Source organism: Stomoxys calcitrans, chromosome 5, assembly GCF_963082655.1.
Source record: "Stomoxys calcitrans chromosome 5, idStoCalc2.1, whole genome shotgun sequence".
NCBI classification, from domain to species: Eukaryota; Metazoa; Arthropoda; class Insecta; order Diptera; family Muscidae; genus Stomoxys; species Stomoxys calcitrans.
In genome coordinates this window covers 155,622,578-155,641,550 of record NC_081556.1, presented here as the reverse complement: position 1 = coordinate 155,641,550, position 18,973 = coordinate 155,622,578, and the positions used below count along the sequence as shown (strand labels likewise).

General features: G+C 37.2%; 1 protein-coding gene across 4 annotated transcripts in view; it reads left to right on the top strand.

Annotated features, from left to right (window-relative positions):
* The first annotated feature begins 1,760 nt into the window (after positions 1–1,760).
* The window catches only part of LOC106096129 (uncharacterized), a 22,409-nt gene continuing 5,196 nt past the window's right edge, over positions 1,761–18,973 (top strand). For 2 of the 4 annotated variants that reach the window (XM_059370253.1, XM_013263719.2), the window contains exons 1-9: positions 1,761–2,343; positions 13,669–14,214; positions 14,290–15,264; positions 15,332–15,527; positions 16,860–17,250; positions 17,353–17,661; positions 17,936–18,376; positions 18,433–18,633; positions 18,708–18,973. The exon at positions 18,708–18,973 is cut by the window's right edge and continues 453 nt beyond it. In XM_059370253.1, the coding sequence (XP_059226236.1) occupies positions 13,879–14,214; positions 14,290–15,264; positions 15,332–15,527; positions 16,860–17,250; positions 17,353–17,661; positions 17,936–18,376; positions 18,433–18,633; positions 18,708–18,973 (3,115 nt within the window). In that variant the 5' untranslated portion in view covers positions 1,761–2,343; positions 13,669–13,878. The remainder of the gene's footprint in view (positions 2,344–13,668; positions 14,215–14,289; positions 15,265–15,331; positions 15,528–16,859; positions 17,251–17,352; positions 17,662–17,935; positions 18,377–18,432; positions 18,634–18,707) is intronic. The other 2 variants (XM_013263713.2, XM_013263718.2) reach the window with 2 other exon arrangements.

Sequence of the window (18,973 nt, the reverse complement as noted above, 5' to 3'; positions counted from 1 at the left end):
ATTGCGCGCTCTATTGGTTCAAGAAGTCAAGATCCAAGATCGGTTTATATGGGGAATATACCAGATTAGGAACCGATTTGAATCATACTTAACACTGTTGTTGGAAGTAATACCATAACACCACGTGCAAGGTTTCAGTCAAATCGGACGAGAATTGCGTCCTCTAGAGGCTCAAGAAGTCAAGACCCAAGATTTAGCCCATTTATAATCCCAACTGACCTACAGTAATAAAAGGTATTTGTGCAAAATTCCAAGCGCCTAGCTTTACTCCTTCGAAAGTTAGCATGCTTTCGACAGACGGACGGACATGGCAAGATCGACTTAAAATGATTTGACGATCAAGAATATATTTACTTAATGGGGTCTAAGACGCATATTTCGAGGTGTTACAAACAGAATGACGAAATTATTACACCCCCATCCTATGGTGGAGGGTATAAAAAAGAATATTACACTGTGACCAACCTCAATTCAGCAATTCATTCTAAATATATCCATTGATTCCCAGAAGTGGATTTTATATGAATGCACCAACACAGCAACGTTTTTTATTTAGTTTTTATTTGTTTAACAAATATTTTATAATGACGACAATATTTTAAGTACAAAGCTCAACAACACTTCTGGCGCGATAACAAAAATAAAAATGTGACGCCGTCAATTGTTAACAGACTCCTTTATCTGGTATTGAATTGATACTAAATGGTAATAAAAATCTTTGCCAATGGCGCGAACAAAATAATACCGGTACCAGCAAAGTACCTTCATTTTTCTATCAGTGTATGTTGTATTTATACATACATGTCCTATATTTACTGTTCAGTGCGAACATCAACAAGCTCTCTCCATCAAGCTCTATCGTTGGCTTGATTCCACGATATATGAGATAATTCCAACTCTCTTTTCGTACAGCGGGCATCCTCTCCCTCGCCGTCCTTGCGGGTTCCAGTCTATGACATTTCTCGCAATATCATCGCGCGGTCGGCGTAGGATATGACCCAAACAAGTTCATTTTCTCTTCCAAATTTCTACATCGACAGGGCAATTATTTGTTCCTATTTGCAATTCTTCATTTGAAATACGGACCATACTTCGATAAAGTTGCTTTGGGGCCATAAATTATTAAATTTTCACCAGATTATGACGGTCCGGCCGCATTAAACGCCTTTTTACTTGTTTTTTATTTAAATTAATTTATTAATTAGTAGTTTTATCAGAGTACATGCAACACATCCTTAGGTGCCGTAGCAATGACATCCCTTTCCTTGAAGTGTATAAATATCCTCATTACATGTTTTTGTTTACATACGGATTTAGTGTATTTAAAAGATTTCCCGCACATTGACATGCCTGCCATCCACCGCAAACGGAAGACAAGTCAGTAAGACACTGAATAACATCACATCCTCTCAAGGGGTGTCAACAGCAGCAGCCGGACCAAAAAAAACACATGCCTCTACTGTGTCGCCGTCTTGTTGTCTGCTGAGTGTGTCATCTCTTCGCGTATTCGTATGTGCGAGTGTTCGATTTGGTGAGAAATTAAAAATACCCAAACTGATTTTTGCAAAATTGCGCAAGTGCATCATCGAGCAGGAGGAGTAAGGAGCAGATGCCCAAAATACGAAAGACCATGAATTTATATGGAGATTCTCCAGCGTTAACAACAAATGGTGGCGTGCGAGTCTGTGTTACGCTCCAGGAGGACAATTTATCTTGAGTATAATTTACACAGAACTCAGTTGCTTTCGGTGCTCGCTTTGAATAGCATTAAATAACGGTAAACACACTTGGCCAGTGTTCCTCGGGGAATATTGAAGATTAAATCAAAATAGAAAGGAAGAAAGAAGGGAAAAAATACCCAAAAAGCAGACACACACAATAGAAGTTACTCGTAGTAGCCAAAACCAACACCTTTTGGTCTATGTATCTAAAAATTTAAAGTGAAATGTGTAAAACGTTGGAGTGTTAGTTAGTCAGCAAATATATTGGAATAATTTGTGCAAAGCACAAGGCGTTTTTCTATAATTTGGCAATTTTTTTTTGTTTAATTTTATGTGTCAATATAAATAAAATGATTATTTGATTGGCCTTTTATTTATTGATTTAGATTGCTAAACGTGATGCAATCATCGCAATAATCATTGGAACGTCAAAGAGGCAAATATTCATTAAATATTTATGCCATGTCTGAAAATGGCCAAAGCAAATGCCGTTAAAATATCGAAAAGTGGATTATGTGAAAATTTTTTCAGTCTTTGGTTTATATAAATCACGGCACACCACCACAGCCACCATAACCGTTGTCCTCATCCACCCCTAAAATTGCCAGACTTTGGACTTCCGGTAAGCACTTTAAAAGTTACTTTGTGTTCAGCATTGTTACACTACCGCAACATGAAGCCGAACAGGAACATCATCTCTATAAACACACAAAAACTTCCACCCAAATACACATCTCTTTTCATCTCAACTCAGTTTTACTCTCACTATTTTGCATTTCTTCTTTGCTCTTTGCTCGCTTATCTGCCAATTTGGAAAATTGCCCTTGCTCTCATTATTTCATCTAACGTTTACTTCAAAACTTCCTCTTGACGTTTGTTTATCATGGTAGTCGTTGTCGGCACACAACACAAACATAGCATAAGCCGTTACCGTTATCTTTCAAGCTGTGCAATGATACGATGCTATACGTGCGAGCAAACGTAAACAAAACCATATAAGAAGAAGAAGAAGCATCACAATAAGAGGCGGCATAAACGTAAACAACACTGGCACCACTACTACCACATACCATCATCAACATCCACATCATCTCCATAGGCATCACCATCACAGCAACGTTATACATTGTAGACAATTCTAAACAAGAAAATAAGCGAAAAGGAAACACAAGACGTTATCTCCACACAAGTCCACCTCCACCATCAGTTTTACCATCACCATCACCACCCAACAAAAGTTCAATCTACACTACCACCCATTGACAGCAGCAACATTAACGCATGCATGCATTACTGTTACAAGCATTGGAGATAAACAAGCCCGACTCTCTGGCTCTGGCTTTGTCACTGTCAGTGTGTACGTGGGTGGGTGAGCGTAGCACATAAACCGAAAAAGATTGAAATTATTGTTGAAACTGTTATGAGCACAATAAAAAAGGATATGAAGAAGAAGGCTAAGGAAATTGTGAAAAAGGTAATAAAACATTATTCAGCACATTCATTGTAATCGTCTTTTGACTCCCGATGAGAAGAAATGTTAAATAGTTAACAAACCTACAGTCATACAGCATACAAATGTTGTATGCAGGAATGTAAATGCCAAATTGGTTAGCGAATGGGGCGGGGGAGGAGAGGGTGTGTTGTAAAGGAATCTGGCGTACCACAACACAACAAAAGCCATCTATCTATCCCCCTTTCGTCGCAACATGGAAAAAACAATAGACTGACGAACTGCCTGCCTGCTTGACTATCTATCTACCCAGTGTACTTTGGTGATGTTTTTAGGTTAAACATGAAGGTTTCTGTGTTGTTTGTTTTTCCCGTTTTGTTTTTATCACACCATAGAAATCACTATTATTTGTGTTGGGTTGTATGGCGTCCTTGTTATCTCTGTTGGTTGGCCATTACCGTTTGCCCAACCGATCCCCTGAGACATATTTTCCAAGCAAAGAAGAACTTTTGAGTTTCTAGTTAGGCTTGAGTATTTATGACGCTTTATGTTTCTACCATTGAAGGCTACTTTTGCACTTCTCCGCATAGGGTGGGGTGAGTCTTTGCAATGATTTTTGAAGGAAATGTTTGAGGTTGTGTTTTTTTTATAAATTTGATAGGAATTCGTGATTTGAATGCAATAGTTAAGGGGAACAGATTTTAATCGAAGGGTTCGCTCTATTCAATGGCTATTTAAACACACGCACATGTGTGTATTTTTGTATTGTCAAGTCATGGAGTGTGATATGTACATGCAGATACATACATATACAGAAACGAGTGAGTATATGGACATTCCTTTAAATCAATATGTACCTTTCAAACCGCAGTCCATATACCATTTTGCACATTGTACAAAGATCAATTGTCTGCTTTGACAGTCAATTTTTTATGTCTATACCTGCGAAAAGTTTGTGATAATTTTCGTAATATATTTTCTACGTTTTCTATTAACTTTGATTTCCTTGCGAATGTCATAAACAATTGATGTGTTATATTTCGATTTCTTCAGCATTATATTTCGCTTTTTCCACGAACGTGATATTAAGGAACAATGAGGAATTTTTTTCTCACGTCAACGAGTGCTACTCTTAGCAAGATAAGCTTAAATGATAAGGCGCCTTACGTATGAGGGAAGAAGTGAACGGTAACATTAGGTGAACCATATGAAATGGACTGGTATAGTGCAGTACTTTTGAATAAATTCACATTTTTGCTGGTCTTGTCCTTATTTATTTTATTTTTTATATTAATCAAAAAAATCCTTTTTGATTGTAGTAGTATTTTAATTAGCTTAAGCTGTCTTAAAGATTGACGTGTTTTTGAAATTGGTTGCGTATGATTAACATTTAGTTTATATAAATATCTCATACGCCACAGCGTTTGATAGAAGTTTGAAGGCCGGCACGCAGCTCTATCAAAATTTTCGTTGCCATACAAAATGTTTTGACATATCCTGAACGTAGTTTTCAGTTTGCCTAGGTGTTGCAGAGTGACATAGCTACAGAGAAATTTGTTAGTAAAAACAGCAAAAATGCTTGCTGTAACAGCAGAAAGTCTGCAGAAAATGGGACGGGACAGAAGTAATTGTTTGCTAAAACAGAAAATATTTCCGTCTGTTTTCAATTAGTAAAAGTTAATGAAACCTCAAATATTTAATAAGTATTTCAACAATTTTTATAATCCATAGTTTTTTTCTATCTTTTAAACATATAGAGTAAAATTTTTTGCAATTTGATAATTTTTGAACGATTTTAGATAACAGCAGAAAAATTAACTATCACTATATATGCTTTTAAACAAAAAAATTAGCTCCAACAATTTGAAAAAAAAAAATTATTAATATATAGAAAATGTCTCAATTTTTGTTTTGAAGCTCAATAATTTTGTATGGATTTATTCAAACGTTTAAGATTTTAAATTTAAAATCAGAGGATAGTGTTTGCTAATATCAGCAGACTAATTTCTCTGGGTGCAGCATTGGATTTTTGATATTTTCGGTATTATTGAACGAAACGGTTAATTTTGTCTGATGTGTACTTTATTAGCAAAATGCTGCGACCATTGACCAAATTAGTGAACAATTTAAGTCTTGCGTTTAGTGTATTGGTTTGATGAGATACCATTCCCATTTTATTTTCAATTTGAAAATTGGAAATTTTGCCCATGAACATTCCATTAAGGGACAGGGGCAAACTTCTCACCGATCAATGAGTGTAGTCGGATTCAAGTTTTAAACTCAATGATAAGGGGCCTCCTTTTTATAGCCGAGTCCGAACGGCGTGCCACAGTGCGACACCTCTTTGGAGAGAAGTTTTACATGGCATAGTACTTCACAAATGTTGCCAGCATTAAGAGGGGAAAACCACCGCTGAAAATTTTTTTCTCTTTTTTATACCCTCCACCATGGGATGGGGGTATACTAACTTCGTCATTCTATTTGTAACTCCTCAAAATATTCGTCTAAGGCCCCATAAAGTATATATATTCTGGTTCGTCTGTCTGTCCGTTTGTCTGTCGAAAGCACGCTGACATTCGAAGGAGTAAAGATATCGGCTTGAAGTTGTACACAAATACTTCTTATTAGTGTAGGTAGGTTGGGATTGTAAATGGACCATGTCGGTCCATGTTTTCATATAGCTGCCATATAAACCGATCTGGGATCTTGACTTCTTGAGCCACTAGAGGACGAAATTCTTATCCGATTTGGCTGAAATTTTGCATGAGATGTTTTGTTATGACTTCTAACAATTGCTATGACTTCCAAATATGATTCAAATCGGTCCATAACCTGATATAGCTGCCTTATAAACTGATCTGGGATCTTGACTGCTTGAGCCTTAAGAGGGCGTAATTATTATCCGCTTCTCCCATGACCTTCAATATACGTGTCAAATATGGTCTGAATCGGTCTTCAGCCTGATACAGCTCCCCTATAAACCGATCTCCCTATTTTACTTTTTGAGCCCCTAAAAGGCCCAATTCTTATTCGATTTCGCTGAAATTTTACAAATAGACTTCTACTGTGGTCTCCAACACTCAATTCAATTAGCATAGCAATTCTTTCCTTTTATCCTTTGTTTGTCTAAAAAGAGATGCCGGGAAAGAACTCGACAAATGCGATCAATGGTGGTTTGAATACTGGCGAGACCATTAGAAAACAAGTAAGAACGAGCTAGGTTCGGACGGGGTGAATCTTGTATACCATCCACCATTGATCGCATTTGCCAAGTTTTTTGCACGGTTTCTTTTCATAGGCAGAAACTTAAAAAGATCAAACCACCATAAGATAGGGGGTATCTTAATTTTGCCTTTTTGTTTGCAACTCATCAAAGTTTCCATTTCCGATCCTACAAAGTATATTGATTCTGGATTGTCGTCAAATTCTAAGACGATTTAACAATGACCGTGTATCTGCCGTCTGTGTGTCCGTCTGTTGTAATCACGCTACACCCTTTAAAAACTGAGACACTGAGCTAAAATTTGATTCGTATTTTCACTATACACAGGCTAAGTTCTTGAACGAGTAAAATCGGCCTATACTTAGATACAGTTGTCATATAGACCGATCTCCTGGTTTGGGGTCTTAAACCGATTAAAAATTGCAAATTTTGCCCATGAACATTCCATTAAGGAACAGGGGCAAACTTTTCACATATCAATGAGTGCAGTCCGATTCAAGTTTAAGCTCAACGATAAGGAGCCTCCTTTTTTTATAGCCGAGTCCGAACGGCGAGCTGCATTGCGACACCTCTTTGGAGAGAAGTTTTACATGGCAAGGTACTGATGGTCTCGCCAGGATTCGAACCCAGGCGTTCAGCGTCATAGGTGGACATGGTAACCTCTGCGCTACGGTGGCCTCCAAACCCATTAAAGCCGATTTTATTATCCGATTTCGCTGAAACAGGAAACCGAGAGTTATACTAGGGTCTCAGATATCCGAATAAAATATAGGTCATAATGGGCCATAATTAGATATAGCTTCCATATAGACCGATCTACCGATTAAGAGTATTAAGCCTAGACAGACGCGTTTATCGCCCAATATTATTGGACATTTAGAACAGGGAATGCGTATGGTACATGTCGGACAATATTTACATTTATTACCCGATTTCGCTTAAATTTGGAACAGTGAGTTTTATTGTGCTTGTCGACATTCAAACCCAACATGGTCCAGGTCGGTTAATGTTGGAATAAAACCAATTTCGGGCCTCTCATTGCCCGAACTGAACATGGTCCACATCGGACCATATTTAGATATAGCTGTCATGTGGACCGTTTTGTCGAAATAGGGTTTTTAGCCTATATAACTTTCCATTTATTACGCGATTTCGATGTAATTTGGAACAGTGATTTGACCTAGACCTCATTGTCCGAAGCCAACATGGTCGAGATCAGACCACATTTAGATATAGCTGCCATATTGACCAATCTGCCAATTAAGGGTCTTAATCCCAAAAGCCGCATTTCCCTATTTCGCCGAAATTTATAACAGTGAGTTGGACTAGATTCCCGCTATCCGAACTAAATTTGGTCCAGATCGGATTAAGAACATGGAGTTGAACAAGCCCTCTCGATATTGGGATATAGCCGCCATATGGACCTTATTTATTACCCGATTTCGCCTAAAATTTGATACTGTGAATTGTATAAGGCTTCTCCGCACCTAGACTTTATATGATCCAAATCGGCCCATACTTGAATATTAATATAGACAAAGTATGATTTTAATCAAATGGATAATAAATGTATTCATTGTGGTGGATATCCAAAGTTCAGCACAGCCGAACTTAGTGCTTCGGGTACATTTTTAAGAAGTAAAGTCAGACGATACGTTAATATGGGAGCAATAGAGAAGGCATGGATGTTGGAGGTTATATGAAAAATTGTTACACTCATAGAAAAAAGTTTGCTGAAAATAGCAAAAACCGTCTGTTGAATATTAGTCGTTAATTTTGCTGCTATTACAGCAGTAGTTCTGCAATTTAGCAGCAGTCATTTTCTGCTGAAAATGACTGCTGCTAAATTGTGAAGGGTTAGAAAAAAAATACAAACGTTAATGTGTGCCTCAGTGGATGTTTATAATCACCGCTGAATGCATAATTTCCATAATCTTTTTTCTTTAAATTTAGATACAAAAGCTATGTACACATTAGTAGAGAAATAATAAAAAATGCAAGCGAGCTCGGTCACATTTCGAAATGTATACCAATTAATGAAGCAGGTAGCTTATTTACAGTAATATTTCACAAACTAAAATCATCCCTTCCAACAAAATTTCCGAAAAGAATTCTAAAAACATCAAAACAATAACAGGCAAACATAGAAATAGGCATAACATTTTTTTCAACAGATCTTGTACTTAAAACAGCAGATATTGTTTGCTGATTTAGCTGACCGAAATGTTTGCCAATACAGCAGCCCTACGTTTGCTGAAACAGCAGTAATGTCTGCTTTCCCATTTTCAGCAGACCAAAACTGCTTTTTAGCAAACATTTTTGCTGTTTTGAATGACAAATTTGCTTGAGTGTATACAAAATTTTAGCCAAATTGAATGAATAAAATATTGCCGGAGTGGAGCGTGGAGTGGAACGGAAAAATGCTACCCGCTCCGGATCCCTGGACAGAAGCATTTTATTTGCCAAAACAGCAAACATTTTTCATTGTTTTCTAAAATATTGTAATACACAAAATTTCCCATGAACATTCCATTAAGGAACAGGGGAGTGCAATACGATAAAAGTTTAAGCTTCCTTTTTAATGCCGAGTTGGAATGGCGTGCCGCTTAGCGACAACACTTGGTAGAGAAGTTTTGACGTTGCAGGATACCTCACGGCGGATATGCTGACCTCTGTGCGACGGTGGTCTTCATGCCTAAAAATAGCCTTAAAAATTTCATAAAAACTTCAACAAATTGTATATTTCATCTTATCCTTCTTTTAACTTTTGCCGATTTTCTACAATATAAGAACTTTTTAAAGCCAAAAATGTTTTTTTAATGTATACACCCAGAGAAATAAGTTAATAAAAATATAAAAATGTTGTAAAATTTTCTGCTGTATTCAAATGGTAAAAAGTGTATTGTAGCCTAAAAATTTCACAAATACTTTAAAAACTTGTTTATTACAGTTTATCTCTTAATTTTAAGGATATAAAGTGTAAAATTTTTTCTTATTTCCTGCAATTTCACATACTCATAGAAAAAGTTTGCTGAAAATAGCAAACACTGTCTGCAGATTTTTAGTAGTTAATTTTGTTGCTATTTCAGAACAGCAGGCCGACACTTGAAAAGTCTGTTGTTGACTGAAAATGATAGCTGCTTAATTTATTATATAAATTAAGGGTTTGTTAGAATCCATAAATGAAAGAGAAGATTTTTGGAAAGAAAATGAGAAAAATGTTTGAGAAAAATGGTCACAAAATCACTTTGCATACAAGGTTATCTTTTCTTTTCTTTGTTGTTGGAGACAGACAGCATACATGCATTACAAACATTACTATGTTTCAGCAAACATAGGGCTGCTGTATTAGCAAACATTTCGGTCAGCTACATCAGCAAACAAAATCTGCTGTTTTAAGTACAAAAATAAAGCAGCAAATTGTTAATGGCCCTGATGAATCTAGTAATGCTCTTGGTATGCTGAATTACTGCCGAACAATATTAATATTTTCTTAACAATGCTTATGAAATTGAACAGATAATTTCGAACTAAGATTTAACGAAAGGATGTGGATGTGATGGAATATAACCGAGAGTCCTGTTTGAGTTAGATTTCTAATATCATCATATCTATCCAGAATATTTAATAGGATAATTGATAACTCTATTTTTCCAGGTTCACTTAAACTTGCCAAGGTTGTGCCAATACCTAAGGAGAATTCCTCCACAGATTAGAGTAAATTCCGCCCAATTGCTATGTTGCCATTGATAGACAAGGTTTTCGAATCAATTCTATAGCTTTGGTGCTTTGTTGTTTCCAAGCGACATCTTACAAGCGACATCTTACTGTTCTCGCATTATTTCTGGTGTTGAACTGGGTTTGATTTGCTTCAAAAGTTATTGTATGGGGTCCTATAATTTAATAATATATTTTAAGACGTACAAAAGCAATTGTATTTTGTAGAGATCTGTAACCGGAAGGATATTTTGTGATATGTCTTTGTGAAATCTGTTAAAGGCAGGTTGAAAACCATCTTCAGCGTCTTATTCTGTAGCCTTTGCAGCGTTCTAAGCTCATTATTTTTTCTATACCATATATAATAGGTAAGTAATTCAGGTAACTATGTACCAGAGACTGATACAAAGTTAACTTAGTTAAACTGTTAAATTTATTCTTAAATTTATAGAGGAACCTTAGAGCAGGCGATAATTTCTTCTTCAGATTTTGAATATGCAGAGACCAAGATAGATTATTTTGAAGGTAAACTCCTACATATTTCACAGAATTACTTTCAATGAAATTTTCGCGTTCTACAAATTGCTTCTACAAACACACTGAATATTGAACCATTTATTCAATAAGGTAGGAATCTTACCAGTGTAGTCTTATTAGCGTTCAGAACTAGACAATTTAACTTTATGAACTCAGGTGTTTGTGCCGCATCTTTCTCCATATATGCCTTTAAGACGGCATTGCTTTTGTATGGATAGAAGAGATATATGTCATCCGCATACATATACAGTCTTCCGGACAGATCTAGATCCGGGATATCGTTGAGGTATATTGAAAAAAGAAGCGGACCCAAAATGCTTCCTTAAGGAACTCCATATTCCACCTGATCAGTGCTACTTGTGCAAGAACCTATTGCTACATATTGACTACGATTTCTTAAATAGTTTCCCATCAAACTTAATGCAGGCTCTGCCAAACCATAATATTTAAGCTTTAGAATCAAGATGCTGTGATCTACTAAGTTAAACCATTAGAACCACCATCCAATTTTTACACCATTATTAACCACGTTTAGAACAGCTTCTTATGTTCCACGCCCCTTCCCAAAACCATACTGAAATTCACTTAGTAAATCATTATTGTTATTGTTAAGGTCTATTCATTTTGTCATTTCGTTTGTAACACATCGAAATATCCATTTCTGACCCTATAAAGTATATATATTCTTGATCAGCGTAAAAATCAAAAACGATCTAGACATGTCCGTCCGCCTGTCCGTCTGTCTGTTGAAATCACGCTACAGCCTTTAAAAATAAAGATATGGAGCTGAAACTTTGCACAGATTCTTTATTTTTGTCCATAAGCAGGTTAAGTTCGAAGATGGGCTATATCGGACTATATCTTGATATAGCCCCCATATTGACCGATCCGCCGATTTAGGGCCTTAGGCCAATAAAAGCCACATTTATTATCCGATTTTGCTGAAATTTCTGACAGTGAGTTTTGTTAAACCCTCTGACATTCTTCCCCAATTTGGCTCAAATCGGTTCAGATTTGGATATAGCTGGCATGTAGACCGATCCTTCGATTAAGGGTCTTAGGCCCATAAAAGCCACATTTATTGTATTATCCGATTTTGCTGAAATTTGGGAGAGTGAGTTGTGGTAGGCCCTTCGACATCCTTCTTCAATTTGGCCCAGATTTGTCCAGACTTGGTTATATCTGGCATATAGACCGATCCTCCGATTAAGGGTCTTAGGCCCATAAAAGCCACATTTGTTATCCGATTTTGCTGAAATTTGAGACAGTGAGTTGTGTTAGGCCTTTCCACATCCTTCGTCAATTTCGCCCAGATCGGTTCAGATTTGGATATAGCTGCCATATAGACCGATCCTCCGATTTAAGATCTTAGGCTCATAATAACCACATTTATTATCCGATTTTGCTGAAATTTGGGACAGTGAGTTGTGTTAGTCCCTTCGATATCCTTCTTTAATTTGGCCCAGATCGTTCAAGATTTGGATATAGCTGCCATAGAGATCGATCTCTCGGTTTTAGGTTTTTGGACCATGAAAGGCGCATTTATTGGCCGATGTCGCTGAAATTTGGGAAAGTGCTTTGTGTTAGGCTCTTCGACATTTTTCTGCAACTTGTCCTAAATTGGTCCAGATTTAGATATTGCTGCCATGTAGACCGATATCTCGATTTAAAGTCCTGGCCCCATAAAAGGCGCATTTATAATCCGATTTCACTGAAATTTGACACAGTTACTTATCATAGGCTTTTTGACATCCTTGTCGTATATGGTTCAGATCGGTTTATTTTTAGATATAAAAAGACCAATATTTTGTTATACACAGTTGAACAATGACTTGTACTAATTAGTATTTGGTCCGAATCGGAACAAATTTCGATATAACTGCTATGGGACATAAAGTATGCAATTTTCGCCGGATTTTAATGAAAGGTGGTTTACATATACACCCGATGGGTATCCAAAGTTTGGCCGGCCGAACTTAATGCCTTTTTACTTGTTTTTTTGATTACTTGAGTTTTATATATGTTAAATGGTTCCCATTTATTTATTTATTTCAGCTCGCCTCAAAAATACCCTAGTGGCGCTGAGGCAGTATTACATTATTGTATTACTTATATAGCTTAATTTTTTTAATAATAAATGCGAATGTATTTAATAAAATCTTTTGAATTATTCAATTTGGCTAAAACTTTGCATTTACCCAACCAAATTTGTCAATCAAAACAGCAAAAATGTTTGCCAAAAAGTAGTTTTGGTCTCCTGAAAATGGGAACATTGTCAGCAGACATTAGTCCTGTTTCAGCAAACATAGGGCTGCTATATTAGCAAACTTTTCGATCAACTAAATCAGCAAACAAAATCTGCTGTTTTAAGTACAAGATCTGCTGAAAAAATGTTATGCTTTTTTTTGTTTGTCTTTTTTTTATGTTTCAGCAGTCAGCCTGCTGATCTGAAATTGCAGAACTACTGCTATGATAGCAGCAAAATTAACTACTAATATTCAGCATTTTTATGCCTTCTTCTTATTGATTTTTCAGTACATATTTGGATACAACTTTCAACTCGCTGATATAGATTCCACATAAAACGATACCCCTGTTTTGAAAGATTTGTTTTCTTCAAAATAATCCCCTGTTCCTTAGTGGAATGTTCACGGGCAAAATTTGCATTTGCAATCCACAAGACAGAACGTTTTCGCACCTATTTTAAATTGTAATAAGAACCCTGGATACTATTACCAATTTGCCGTTAAGATTTGAGTGGTCTTTACAGTTCTTTGAACAGCATGCTGTTGCCGATAAATTTGGTAGTGCTGTAGGTCTCTCACGGCCACTCACTGCCACAGAAAGCCTCTGTGCACACTCAATGGCAAAATCTATTTGTTCGAATTAACTTTGTACTAAAATATTAATGAAATATTTAAAATTTAATGAGGTGTTGCCAAGGAAGCTTCTCCTTGTTAATGCCTTGTTCTTTCTCATCTCTTTTTAATGCCATTCCTTTTTCTCTCTCTTCTTTATAGTTCTTAAAAGGAATAACCAAAGATATCCGTCCAATGTTGACTATGGGAGGTCATCAATATTTAAAATATCATAAACTTAAATCCACTTAACTGGAAAACAGCTCAAAATAGTATTTTTGCCGCTAAGCATTTAAAGCCCATTTGCACCTTGTGTCACACACACACACACACAGGTAGCGATACGCACACAAACACACAAATACGCTCAAAATGTTTGGCTCCAAATTGCGCTCCTGGATGGAGAATCACATTGTGAGGTCTCGTAAAAAGGGTAATAAGAATAAAAATGCGACATCCTTGGAACAGACGACGACGACAACAACAACGTTGGTCAGCGACCAACAGCATAAACATAAACATGCTGCTTCGGGATTTACGATATACCATCACCATCAGGGGAATAGCAATGGCTCTTCGAATGGCTGCTCATCGCCATATAAAAGAAATTCCGATTCCCAAACCTCATCCAGTGCGAATCACACAGGTTGTAGCAGTGTCCTCTCCAGTCCCGTGAGAAGGAGGGAGGTGTCACCCATTCAGAATCATGTAAGTATTGGCTGTGGGCGATGCCAAGCAGCGGCATGGTATGACCTAATTTGCTGTGTATTTTTTTCTTCAAAGACTCAGAGTCGTTATGGCTGGCAATCACCAGACAGGGAAAATGTTATGTCTCCGAAATCGGATAATTTTCTTTATGCACCCCAGCATCATAGCCAGCAGTATTTGCGAAGCCACCACACTGCCCCCAATACCAGGGAAAATTCCTGTGAAGAGCGGCAATATCAGCATCAGCAGGGCCATCAGCAGACGCAACAGCAACAGCAGTCACAACAACATCAGCTTAACTGCTCCACATCATCATTTTCTTCGTTGTCTTGGTCGACAGGTTCCAAGGAACCCTCAATGCACTCCAATAACAACCAAAATCCGAGTTCAATAAATGCTTCCGCGCTCACTGACATGACCAATGGAAATGTGGAAAGGAGAGCCTCATATAGTCCACCGGATGAGGTGAAAAACTTCGAAGATGATCCCAATGTTGTGCATTATGAGGAGATAGGCACCTTGATACGACATCCCGAGAAATTACTGCAGGATATTTTAAATGACATTGAAAGGCCTAAATCGGAACAATTTCCCCAGGTAGCCCAGAGAATTCCGGCTTTTTCGGACGAAAAGCAGACGCAGGATGATGCATCCACTCGCTATGGCCGCTTATTGCCTTCGAAAATTCCAAATCCCACCGTTATTAGTTTCCGCACAGGCAGTGAGGAATGCATACCGCGGCATGGCTCCAACTTCACCGTGCAAAATGTGCAGACTCGTAATGGTAACCGTACGAAAATGCGCAATGGACCACAGGCTAGCTTAGGTGCTCCCATGGTTAGTTTGTCATCTCCAGAAAGTGCTTACTCTACGGGTTACTCCACCGATGGCACTTCGCCAGGCGCTGGCTACACACCTCCGGAATATTATGTCAATATGAGGACAGGCACGCATTATTTTCCGAAGAGTGTCAACTCATTGGCCATTGAGGCTCAGCGCTATAAATTTGGCCTAAACAAAATAGAGGAAATGTCTCCAATTGATCCTTTGGTAAATAAAACCTGAAACTTTTGGACAGATTGTTCTATTAAAGACGCTTTCTAATTGTTCATTATAGCCCAAAACATCTTTTGCTCATCGCAATTTGGAGGAGAATGAGAGTGGTCTCGTTAAACACCATCCATCGTCTATGGATTCCTATGAAAAGTCACTCGGCACTCAATATCAGCTACAAAATGGTCCAAATATGGGTAGCCATAGTCCACTGCCCATAAGAAATACCATTGTTATACCCACCTTGAAAGGATTTGAATGTGAGTACATTGTGTGATTAATTTGGGGCACAAACTAAATGAAAACAAAACACCTAAATTTAATTTATATTTAATGAACAGCATTTGACTGATTTCTTAGAATGCGATAATATAAGTTTATTATTGGGTCAATTATGGATTGCAATCCAACTTGTGTTGACAACGGCCAAATTTGTTATAGAAATTTCACTTAGTTTAAATTGCTTCTTTAATCTAGGATTTTGTTTGTAATACAATAATATTGTATTTTTGTCTCTCCTTGTTACATTTATTTTCTATGATATAATAATATTTAACTTAATTTTATTTTTGTTTTTTTTTTTTGTTCATTGTTTTATTTTCTTTTATTTCATTTCCTTTCATTCCTTTCATTTCATTTCATTTTTTGTCATTTTATGTCATTTCATTTTATTTTTTTTTTGTTTTATTTGATTTTATTTTATTTTATTTTATTTTATTTTATTTTATTTTATTTTATTTTATTTTATTTTATTTTATTTTATTTTATTTCATTTTATTTCATTTTATTTTATTTTATTTTATTTTATTTTATTTTATTTCATTTTATTTTATTTTATTTTATTTTATTTTATTTTATTTTATTTTATTTTATTTTAATTAATGTTTTTATTTTATTTTATTTCATTTCAATTCATTCCATTTCATTCCATTTCATTCCACTTCATTCCACTTCATTTCATTTCATTCCATTTCATTCCACTTCATTTCATTTCATTTCATTTCATTCCACTTCATTTCATTTCATTCCATTTGATTCCATTTCATTCCATTTCATTTCATTCTATTTCATTCCACTTCATTTCATTCCATTCCATTCCACTTCATTTCATTCCATTTCATTCCATTTCAATTCATTTTATTTAATTTCATATCATTTCACTTCAAAAACACAAGCATTGGGAAAAAGTACAGCTTACAGACAGGGTTGTCTAGCGTGATTAATGTGGTAATTGTATCATAAATGCGTTTTCTCAATTAATTCGATTCAAATACAACACACCAACTCACGGCTCTTCTAACCAAAGACGAAACGCGTCCCATAGTGGTTGGTGTGTGTTGCTATCTTTAACTTTCCTTTTGCAATCCCCGATCGTTGAGCGCGTCTTGAAAGATAAACAAACAAAAATTATTTTATTTTATCTTTTATATATTGTCTCAATGGCTCTTTTTTCATTTTGTTTATATATAAGCACTATCAACTAACATCAAGTAAAAATCTACCGTTACCTGTTCTATCGAAAAAACAGATTTTAAAGGGGTTAATAAGAAAATTATCTTAATTGTGTATATTTATGCTTGTTTTGTATACAGCACCATCGCCTCGCCAAAGAAGCCGCATTCGCACGAACCCATGGTACTCCACCACCGAAACCTCATCGTCCAGCTCAACAATGAACAATGCTGGGGCCCATTTGCATGAATCTTCTTCAGCACTCATGAATACATCACAAATCTCTTGCATGACGATGTCATCCACTTCATCACACTCCACATCGGCCTTATCGACCATACATCTGGAGCAGGACTTCCAGCGCATATCGTTGCCTACTGCTATTGTCAAGTCAAGTAGGAATTATGCCTCTGGCAGCAGTGGAGGGGCCTCGTGGAGCATGCAAGCCACCACCAGTGGCAGTAGCATTAACATCAGCAGCAGCACCGGCACCGGTAACAATAATTGTAACCACAACAACAACAACAACAAGTAAGTGTGCATGACTTAGCATGCGTCACCAAGAGAGCAATTAAAGTAATTAAATCAAAACGTTCTTTTTTCCGCACCATCTACCTGTCGCTAACCGCTTAGAAGCAGCAGCAGCATGGCCTGTGTTTCTTCGGGCTCCTCATCCTCTTTGACTGAAGTGGAAAATGCACAACGTCCCTATACACCGAATACGGTAAGACGCAAACGCTCGTTGCAATTGCAACAGCAGCAACACCACTACACTCACACTCAACATCCTGTGGAACCTGTTGCCAGTGCGAGTGCAAGTCCACAAAAGAAACAGCTAGAGGCTCCTTTGGCTGTTGTCAGCGACGATGATACCACACTCAACGAAATGATGGGTAAATTTGACGAGAGCTACATCTACGAGAAAGAGACTGACATTTTGAGGTGAGTGTGAGAATGAAAGAGGTGGATGGAGAATGTTTCTAAGTGGGTTGGGGGGTGAGAGTGTATGTGCACAAGACAATAATGGTGACAAGACATTCTAAAGCTTTTGTTTTTGAAATCACCTAAGGAAACATATTTTCTAAAAAGAAAAACGAAAACGTCGGGAAAATGAAGGCAAAGCTAATTTCAAGTGTTTACAGTTTTTATAGATATTTAAAATGTTCATCTCATAATGATTAAATTTTACTTACTTTGTTTTGCTTTGCCCCTGCAGCAGTGACTCTGATCCCACTGATTGTCCCACCGACTTGGACACTGGTCAAGATGCTGGGGATGAATGCGATACCGATGATCTGCTGGATATTGATTTCATTGACACCTCCTCAATGCAGGAAATCCATGATCGTCGAGACCAAGTAAATTTAGGCAAATGCTACTACATTAATGGCAGTCCAGTAATGCCTCAACGCAAGGCCTCTTCGTTCAGGTCAAGGCGTAGTACAAGGAGTTCAAAGGCTTCGGGAGAGCAAACGCTGTTGAATGCAGCTGCTGGAAATGCTCAACGTAGACGTAAACGATTCCACAAGACACGCAAGAAGAGTTCAGAGGGCAAGGAAAATTGTCGCTCACCAATGCGAAAACCCAGGGAAACTCGAAGTGTGGGGGGCACTCCAGTGTGTTTGCGAAAAAATACAAGAAGCCATGATAGGCAAAGGTAAGTTGGATGTAATCTGTTGAAGAATTGTTGATTTTTGCTTATTATTAATTCAGATATAGCCACACAACACCACATCAATTGTCCCACCGTTCGAGTTCCTTGGTATTTACGCATGTAAGGGAGAATCGTTTCATGACCATTGCCGAAAGCGAGAAGGCCTTGTTGAAGGCTGATTTTGAAGCAGATGTTAAATATAAACAACTTATAATGGAAGCAGAATCCATACTTGCCTCAATGAGGAATAGTGTGCAAAGGTAGATATCTAGTGCTCTTTAAAACATTCTACAACTGGCATAAGCTTTTTTGTTTCGTGTATTCCCACTTTTAGTATTCCACGTGAAACTCCAGTGGCCAGCCCACGTCGTGTTAACCCCTTGGCCAACAAACGCGTGGAGATGATTAAAAACTGTGAAATCGACTTACAAAAACAACAACAACAGGCCCAATCGAAATCCAGATCCTCTGATCTATCCGATCAGGAATTGACTGCGGCCGTTAATAAACGCATCGAAATGCTCAAATTGGAAACCCAATCGCCTCCAGGCAGTCCAAAACTGGGTGCCTGTAGTCCACGTAAAACCCATTTGACAAATT